This window comes from Entelurus aequoreus, linkage group LG11, assembly GCF_033978785.1.
Source record: "Entelurus aequoreus isolate RoL-2023_Sb linkage group LG11, RoL_Eaeq_v1.1, whole genome shotgun sequence".
Classification (NCBI taxonomy): Eukaryota; Metazoa; Chordata; class Actinopteri; order Syngnathiformes; family Syngnathidae; genus Entelurus; species Entelurus aequoreus.
In genome coordinates this window covers 23,478,490-23,488,489 of record NC_084741.1, presented here as the reverse complement: position 1 = coordinate 23,488,489, position 10,000 = coordinate 23,478,490, and the positions used below count along the sequence as shown (strand labels likewise).

The following is a 10,000-nucleotide window of genomic DNA, read 5'->3' as shown; positions in this document are numbered from 1 at the left end:
CTCCCGTTTTGTGGGTTTCAGGATCGCATTAGTCTTGAGTCATTACTTTTTTTCCATCCATATTCCGACCAAAACCCTTTCTCCTTTGAAGTCAGAATCATTCAAATGATTGCTGCAAATTACACTCCTCTCTACAGGTCTGTTCCATTTTGCTCGGGTCAATTCGACTGAGAAAAGTCCATACTTTCCTAATATTGCCATCATTTGGAAACGTACGCAGTTAGTTTTATTGCTACAAACCTCCAACAATGCATCTGGCAGACATATTTGATCATTCCTTCAGATTCTACGCGACAATATCGTGATTCTTGATGAAGAAAACACATAATACTAGTGGCGTGCGGTGAGGTTCATGTCAGGTGAGGCACTGTCTTCATCACAGTCAGATTTACAAACATATGAACCCTAAAGAGTATCTTATTCACCATTTGATTGGCAGCAGTTAACGGGTTATGTTTAAAAGCTCATACCAGCATTCTTCCCTGCTTGGCACTCAGCATCAAGGGTTGGAATTAGGGGTTAAATCACCAAAAATTATCCCCAGGCACGGCGCCGCTGCTGCCCACTGCTCCCCTCACCTCCCAGGGGGTGAACAAGGGGATGGGTCAAATGCAGAGGACAAATTTCACCACACCTAGTGTGTGTGTGACAATCATTGGTATACTTAACTTTAACTTTACACTTACAAACTGTAGCACACAAAAAAGCACATTTGATTAAAAAACATTGATTATGGTCTTACCTTTACTTATAAGTGCGGGAGCAGTGGTGTTCGTGTTGGAAGAGTTGTGAATGAAGGAAATATAAAATCCGTGCTGCAGTCTGCAGGTGTACCTAATGTTGTGTCCCTGTTCACGGCTCCTCCGGCGCGCCGCGTGGGCATTGTTGTTTTTGCACTTTTTGGCTTCTTGTTAAGTGACTTTTTTTGGGTGGATTCAGTCTTGCACGTGGAGGGTTTGGGTGTGGGCTTTGGTTGGTGTGGCGCTCCCGTCGGGCGGTGCATTCTGCGGCGGAGGTGCTTGGCACCAGGAGGCGGGGTTATGAGACGAGCCTCCAGTTTTATGATCGCTCAGCACAAGAAATACGTTACACACATACAGTTGTTGACAAAATACACTGTACATTATATACCTCAGCTAACTAAACTATGGAAATGTATAATATAATTCATTTAGCAATACGGTCTCACTGCACAGCAGGCCAGCAGTTAGCCGAGTCATTGCGCACAATCCATGTTGAGGCACAAATCAGTGACGCGCCTCAACTGGCTGCTGATCACCGCACCGTCTCTTCTCAGTATTTGAACGGCAAATGTGAAAATAAAAATAAAAGTAATCTAAAACTGGTGAAGTTAAATGGAAAATAATTTTAGTATAATCACTGGATACATATAACAATTTAATTAATTTTTTTCTTTTTACTTTTTTTTTCTTTCCATGATGGCAGGTGAGGCCGTGCCTCCCCTGCCTCTAGTGACTGCACGCCACTGCATAATACGCAGTATGAAATTGCCTCCAGTCGTCTGTAACTGACGTCAGCAGGCTGATGCAGGCCCGCCCATATTTTGGAGCTAAAGGTCTACGTTCCAAAATGTTGTAAAACTTGTTGGAAAACAAGCCTAAAATCACTACGGTTTATTTTTGGGGGGAAGTTTACCTTTAGACATAATTTTAGGTCCAGAACTATGAAATTAGTGCAATATTGTTGGCATTATAGGGCCCTTTAATGCTGACAATTGTTCAGAATAGGGTTGTACGGTATACCGGTATTAGTGTGGTACCTCGATACTGATGAATCATATTCGGTACTATACCACCTGTAAAAAGTACTGGTACAACAATAGTTCAGAATAAGGTGAGTCTTTGTCTTGTCTTCATCAGTCCATGCTTGAAGATGTTTTTTGAGTCATACCAAAGACTATAAAAATGGGACCCATTACCTCCCTGCTTGGCACTCAGCATCAAGGGTTGGAATTGGGGGTTAAAGCACCAAAATTGATTCCCGGGTGCGGCCACCACTGCTGCTCACTGCTCCCCTCACCTCCCAAGGGGTGATCAAGGGTGATGGGTCAAATGCAGAGAAAAATTTCGCCACACCTAGTGTGTGTGTGACAATCATTGGTAGTTTAACTTTAACTTTATAACAGGGTCTTTGTGAGTGTCAATTGGATATATCGCCCTCTAATGGACTGGTATGCACTTTGCAGCGCGTTGTGTCTCGTCAATGTGTATCGTTTTTACATGTTTTAGAACATTCATTGCAGTGCATTGTGTTGACTGTTAGTAGTGCACTAGTTGTGATTGGTACAAATAATAATGATTAAAGTGTAAAAGTGAGGCACTGACTCATAGAAATATACTGCACATAATGATAAATGGAACAAGTTTTTTGGAAATTGAAGGATGTTTTTTTTATTGTTTTTTTTTCCATTGGCAGGTGACTGGAGAGGAAGTGCTTCATGAGCCCAGCTGCTCGCTGCCCTTACAAGTTTATGTGGTGACACATTTCCTGCTGGTCCTGCATACTTACCACGATCTGTTTGAAAACCAAGCGGTACGTACGCCTCACTTTTAGGACAACTGGAAATAAAAGCAAAGACGAAAGCATTTTTTTTTTTTTTTTGTTGCTTTTTTAAGCCTTTTGCAGAGGTTCATACTAACTGGACCCAAGAACGCTTATTTTCCCAGTTAAGGTTGTTGGTCCACACTACTGGTGTTTTAGATAATAGTCTTGGTGAAAATATTGACATTGATGCAAAATCACAAGTGATTTTTTTTTTTTAGACGTTCAAAGCTTAAAAATGAAATGGCATAATTTTTTATCGCTCATTGTGATACCTCTATTCCACAATATGCAGTACATAGATTTCCTTTACTGTCTTTGTAGTTTTAGAAATACTGGTAATTAATGCTCCTCTCTGAGCTGCCACCTTATCGTGGTAGAGTAGTTTGCGGGTCCCAATGATCCTAGGAGCTTTGTTGTCCATGCCCCCTGGTAGGGTCTCCCAAGACAAACAGGTTCTAGGTGAGGGATCAGACAAAGAGCAGCTCGAAGAGTTCTATGGTATTACAAAAACCGAGACTTCGAAGCTAGCTCTTGAGACGTGGAATGTCACCTCGCTGGGGGGGAGGAGCCTGAGCTACTGCGCGAGGTGGAGAAGTTCCGGCTATATATAGCCGGACTCACTTCGACGCACAGCAAGGGCTCTGGAACCAGTTCTCTCGAGAAGGGCTGGACTCTCTTCCACACTGGCGTTGCACGCAGTGAGAGGCGACGGGCTGGGGTAGCAATTCTTGTTGCCACCCCCGGCTCAAAGCCTGCATGTTGGAGTTCAACCCAGTGGACGAGAGGGTAGCTTCCCTTCGCCTTCGGGTGGGGGGACGGGTCCTGACTGTTGTTTGTGCTTATGCAACAAACAGCAGTTCAGAGTACCCACCCTTTTTGGATACACTCGAGGGAGCACTTTCCAGTACTCCCTCGGGTGATCCCCTTGTTCTACTGGGGGACTTCCACACTCATGTTGGCAGGACAGTGAAACCTGGAGAGGCGTGATTGGAAAGAATGGCCGCTCGGATCTGAACCCGAGTGGTGTTTTGTTATTGGACTTTTGTGCTCGTCACAGATTGTACATAACAAACACCATGTTTAAACATAAGGGTGTCTATATGTGCACTTGGCACCAGGACACCCTAGGCCGCAGTTCCATGATCGACTTTGTAGTTGTGTTGTCGGATTTGCGGCCTTGTGTTTTGGACACTCGGGTGAAGAGAGGGGCGGAGCTTTCTACCGATCACTACCTGGTGGTGAGTTGGCTGCGATGGTGGGGGAGGATGCCGGACAGACCTGGCAGGCCCAAACGCATTGTGAGGGTCTGCTGGGAACGTCGAGCAGAGTCTCCTGTCAGAGAGAGTTTCAATTCCCACCTCTGGAAGAACTTTCAACATGTCACGAGGGAGGTGCTGGACATCGAGTCTGAGTGGACCATGTTCCGCACCTCTATTGTCGAGGCGGTTGATTGGAGCTGTGGCCGCAAGGTAGTTGGTGCCTGTCGTGGCGGTAATCCTAGAACCCGTTGGTGGACGCCAGCGGTGAGGGATGCCGTCAAGCTGAAGAAAGAGTCCTACCGGGTTCTTTTGGCTCATAGGACTCTGGAGGCAGCGGACAGGTACCGACAGGCCAAGCGGTGTGCAGCTTCAGCGGTCGCGGAGGCTAAAACCCGGACATGGGAGGAGTTCGGGGAAGCCATGGAAAACGACTTCCGGGCGGCTTCGAAGCGATTCTGGACCACCATCCGCCGCCTCAGGAAGGGGAAGCAGTGCACTGTCAACACCGTGTATGTTGAGGATGTTGTTCTGCTGACCTCGACTGCGAATGTTGTGGATTGGTGGAGGGAATACTTCGAAGACCTCCTCAATCCCACCAACACGTCTTCCTATGAGGAAATAGTGCCTGGGGAATCTGTGGTGGGTTCTCCTATTTCTGAGGCTGAGGTTGCTGAGGTAGTTAAAAAGCTCCTCGGTAGCAAGACCCCGGGGGTGGATGAGACCCGTCCGAAATTCCTTAAGGCTGTGGATGCTGTGGGGCTGTCTTGGTTGACAAGACTCTGCAGCATCGCGTGGACATCGGGGGCCGTACCTCTGGATTGGCAGACCAGGGTGGTGGTTCCTCTCTTTAAGAATGGGAACCGGAGGGTGTGTTCCAACTATCGTGGGATCACACTCCTCAGCCTTCCCGGTAAGGTCTATTCAGGTGTACTGGAGAGGAGGCTACGCCGGATAGTCGAACCTCAGATTCAGGAGGACCAGTGTGGTTTTCGTCCTGGTCGTGGAACTGTGGACCAGCTCTATACTCTCAGCAGGGTCCTTGAGGGTGCATAGGAGTTTGCCCAACCAGTCTACATGTGTTTTGTGGACTTGGAGAAGGCATTCGACCGTGTCCCTCGGGACGTCCTGTGGGGAGTGCTCAGAGAGTATGGGTATCGGACTGTCTGATTGTGGCGGTCCGCTCCCTGTATGATCAGTGTCAGAGCCTGGTCCGCATTGCCGGCATTAAGTCGGAGACGTTTACAGTGAGGGTTGGACTCCGCCAATGCTGCCCTTTGTCACCGATTCTGTTCATAACTTTTATGGACAGAATTTCTAGGTGCAGTCAGGGCGTTGAGGGGATCCGGTTTAGTGTCCGCAGGATTAGGTCTCTGCTTTTTGCAGATGATATGGTCCTGATGGCTTCATCTGGCCAGGATCTTCAGCTCTCACTAGATCGGTTCGCAGCCAAGTGTGAAGCGACTGGGATCGGTGCGGCGTCTTCAGTAATGCGGACGCTGTATCGATCCGTTGTGGTGAAGAATGAGCTGAGCCGGAAGGCAAAGCTCTCAATTTACCGGTCGATCTACGTTCCCATCCTCACCTATGGTCATGAGCTTTGGGTTATGACCGAAAGGACAAGATCACGGGTACAAGCGGCCGAAATGAGTTTCCTCCGCCGGGTGGCGGGGCTCTCCCTTAGAGATAGGTTGAGAAGCTCTGCCATCCGGGAAGAGCTCAAAGTAAAGCCGCTGCTCCTCCACATCGAGAGGAGCCAGATGAGGTGGTTCGCCCGAATGCCTCCATAGGGAGGTGTTTAGGGCACGTCCGACCGGTAAGAGGCCACGGGGAAGACCCAGGACACGTTGGGAAGACTATGTCTCCCGGCTGGCCTGGGAACGCCTCGGGATCCCCTGGGAGGAGCTGGACGAAGTGGCTGGGGAGAGGAAAGTCTGGGCTTTCCTGCTTAGGCTGCTGCCCCCGCGACCCGACCTCGGATAAGCGAAAGAAGATGGATGGATGGATGGTAATTAATGTAAGTTAGAAAATATAAATGGCAGTACAATTTTTGAAATTTAAAAAGTAATTGAAAAACAAATTTGTTTAAAATAATAATAAAAGTTGAAAGTTGAAACAGGTGACCATTGAACCCTGTAAGCACTTACCTTCCTCTAAAAAAACTATTAAAACATTATTATTTTTAAATGAATAACATTTTAAATAAAAAAATCTGAAAACTTATAAAAAAATGTGCAGTGTATGAAAAAAAAATCGAAAATTAAATGGATGAAGAAATAACTCAACAGCAGATGTTAGGAGGCCATTCAAAAGACGAATTGTGTTTTCACTCGTGGTGCCACGATACACAAAATTCAAGGTTCGGTACAGTTCTATACTTAAGGGGCAGAGCTTTTCAAATTGTGGGTCGGAACCCCATCGTGGGCAGCAGTAAGGTGCCAGGAAGATCCTGAGGCGCAGGGGAGATTTTCATTATTTGTGAGCTTTTGCTTCAGCACAAAACGCATTTGAGTAATTCACAATATGATAAGACAGCAATCTGTACTGACTGAAAAACATGTACAATCGTATTACAGTATCTGTAAAGTATTAGCCCACATTTCATGTTTTGTTTGTACACAGCTAGCCAAACAGCCTATGACATGCTGCATGTATCATGATTAATATAAAGTGTGACTCACTCGATGGACAATTGTCTGTTTGATCCAGCTGGCCTGGGACATTTTTTCTGGTTTATTTGGGTAAGCACTCAATTTGTCATGAGAGAAAATAATTGGGACACATTGCTTTTGTTTCAATGTTTGATATTTTTTTTATTAAAAATAGTCATTTTCATGCTTTTCTTCATTTGTAGTTTATTGAAATGACCAATATTTTTTTCAAATGCAGCATGCCCTGAAAGATGAATGTTATTTTTGATGTAGTTTAGCATTTGTGACACTTGCGTCTTACTGTTGTACTTTTTTCAACATCCTTGGCATCAGGGTCATATCTGTCATACCTTGAGGTGTGAGTGTCCCAGTTTAGGAGTTTGACGGTAGAGCCGTCTATCGGTTAAAAATGCTTTAGGTTGCGAGCCAAAATTTGGGTTACCAGCCTCCCCATCGCTCGTTTGCATAGCAAATGTCACTGTGAACTAAAGCAACCAGTCCTACTCGCTAACTTCAGCTTATAGCTAGAGAATAGAGGTCGATGTAACTTTGTTTTTTTATGCATCGGAAGGAAGTGAGTATGAAGGTCAGTGCTGAGAACGAGTGGTTAATATTCATTGAAATAAATAAATAAATAATCAAAAGCATGATTATTAGCGTGTAGCTAACTTGTGAAGCAGTTGGAGCGTAGCACTGCTAGTCTGCACAATACTGAAGCTGAGTCGATAACGCCAGCCATGGACATTCAAATAATATACAAACAGTGGGCATTAATCCATGGAAATATGTGCTGTTTATCATTCACAATCCTTATGTAAGACAAGAACATGCATGCTTGGCTTTTTTATGCATTCGAAATCGTACATAAATAGCTAGCAATTGAGTCAACAGATGAAGGACCCTTTATTACGCTCATTATACCCTCTAAAAAGCATCCAAAAACTGCCAACAATATTCCATTTACATGTGGTGACCTGAAAATTAACCAAATATGAGTGATATTGTTATTACAATAATTAATAATTAAGCGGTGCATTGATAGCAGTGAGCTAATGCTAGCTTACGCTGCTTATGTTGACACACTAAACCGGGAGGTGCTTCTGCTTTGTTTCAAACTTGCTAAAAGTAAATTTTAGATTATAATTCATGCATCTCTCACCTGGTATGTACAAACCCCGTTTCCATATGAGTTGGGAAATTGTGTTAGATGTAAATATAAACGGAATACAATGATTTGCAAATCATTTTCAACCCATATTCAGTTGAATATGCTACAAAGACAACATATTTGATGTTCAAACTGATCAACTTTTTTTTTTTTTGCAAATAATCATTAACTTTAGAATTTGATGCCAGCAACACGTGACAAAGAAGTTGGGAAAGGTGGCAATAAATACTGATAAAGTTGAGGAATGCTCATCAAACACTTATTTGGAACATCCCACAGGTGAACAGGCAAATTGGGAACAGGTGGGTGCCATGATTGGGTATAAAAGTAGATTCCATGAAATGCTCAGTCATTCACAAACAAGGATGGGGCGAGGGTCACCACTTTTTCAACAAATGCGTGAGCAAATTGTTGAACAGTTTAAGAAAAAGCTTTCTCAACCAGCTATTGCAAGGAATTTAGGGATTTCACCATCTACGGTCCGTAATATCATCAAAGGGTTCAGAGAATCTGGAGAAATCACTGCACGTAAGCAGCTAGGCCCATGACCTTCGATCCCTCAGGCTGTACTGCATCAACAAGTGACATCAGTGTGTAAAGGATATCACCACATGGGCTCAGGAACACCTCAGAAACCCACTGTCAGTAACTACAGTTGGTCGCTACATCTGTAAGTGCAAGTTAAAACTCTCCTATGCAAGGCGAAAACCGTTTATCAACAACACCCAGAAACGCTGTCGGCTTCGCTGGGCCTGAGCTCATCTAAGATGGACTGATACAAAGTGGAAAAGTGTTCTGTGGTCTGACGACTCCACATTTCAAATTGTTTTTGGAAACTGTGGACGTCGTGTCCTCCGGACCAAAGAGGAAAAGAACCATCCGGATTGTTATAGGCGCAAAGTTGAAAAGCCAGCATCTGTGATGGTATAGGGGTGTATTAGTGCCCAAGACATGGGTAACTTACACATCTGTGAAGGCGCCATTAATGCTGAAAGGTACATACAGGTTTTGGAGCAACAAATGTTGCCATCCAAGCAACGTTACCATGGACGCCCCTGCTTATTTCAGCAAGACAATGCCAAGGCACGTGTTACATCAACGTGGCTTCATAGTAAAAGAGTGCGGGTACTAGACTGGCCTGCCTGTAGTCCAGACCTGTCTCCCGTTAAAAATGTGTGGCGCATTATGAAGCCTAAAATACCACAACGGAGACCCCCGGACTGTTGAACAACTTAAGCTGTACATCAAGCAAGGATGGGAAATAATTCCACCTGAGAAGCTTAAAAAATGTGCCACCTCAGTTCCCAAATGTTTACTGAGTGTTGTTAAAAGGAAAGGCCATGTAACACAGTGGTGAAGATGCCCTTTCCCAACTACTTTGGCACGTGTTGCAGCCATGAAATTCTATGTTAATTATTTGCACAAAAAAAAATCTAGTTTATGAGTTTGAACGTCAAATATCTTGTCTTTGTAAAGCATTCAATTGAATATGGGTTGAAAAGGATTTGCAAATCATTGTATTCCGTTTATATTTACATCTAACACAATTTCCCAACTCGTATGGAAACGGGGTTTGTAGACAAATGTGGCCATGGTCCACTTTCACATCTCCCGAGATGGTGATAAAGACACAAAAAGACGCTTGTTGCAGCAACTTTTGTTTAACCAAACGTAATTATGTGAGTGTTCCATCGGTTGACACCCCAGCGAGATTAGAAATATTACTGTTAGTTTTTCATTTATCATGCTTTATTATGGTTAGTTTGTATGTTTAACACCTAGAAATGCTGCGGATGCTATATGGTGTCTCTATCCGTGTACCATTCCTTCATTCGTTTTTCAAGATAAAACCAAAATTGTCACAATGAAACTGTATCCATCACTCGGCTTCTAAAACTTATTGCTCATACTCTTTGTGTTCAGGCTCAAAAATATAAGGTCCTAGATCATAATTTTTCCCAAAGTAATCATTGGCTCTCACAAAGTCAATTTGATTAGCATCGTTGTTGATGGAGAAGGGATCTGTGGTTCCTAGCGTGACATCACGCGATCACATGACCGGCTTGCTAATTATCTCATCAAAATGGCTCGGAAATCTCAGTGAGATTGATACTATTTTGATCATATCTATTTACGCGCAAACTTTGGAAGTCTTTTGGTGTCATAAATCAGATTTAATAGCTTCGATATATACGCAACTTATTTGTCCACTCTACTGGTACTTTAAGGCATTAGCCATGTTGCAAAGAGCCATCTTCGCATGTAGCGTCTTTCTGCAGCTTGGTCTAAATAGTGGAAGGCGCACGTCCTCATCGCCAGAAGTTGATGATGTAAATATGAAAATGTGTGTCGTTGGTTTC

The 10,000-nt window shown here is 44.1% G+C and overlaps 1 protein-coding gene across 3 annotated transcripts in view; it reads left to right on the top strand.

Annotated features, from left to right (window-relative positions):
- The window catches only part of agmo (alkylglycerol monooxygenase), a 225,284-nt gene that overhangs the window by 130,840 nt on the left and 84,444 nt on the right, over positions 1-10,000 (top strand). For all 3 annotated transcript variants that reach the window (XR_009827738.1, XM_062062713.1, XM_062062715.1), the window contains exon 10: positions 2,437-2,553. Coding sequence is in view for 2 of the 3 variants with exons in the window: in XM_062062713.1 (XP_061918697.1) it covers positions 2,437-2,553 (117 nt within the window). In the remaining variant the exon portion in view is untranslated. The remainder of the gene's footprint in view (positions 1-2,436; positions 2,554-10,000) is intronic.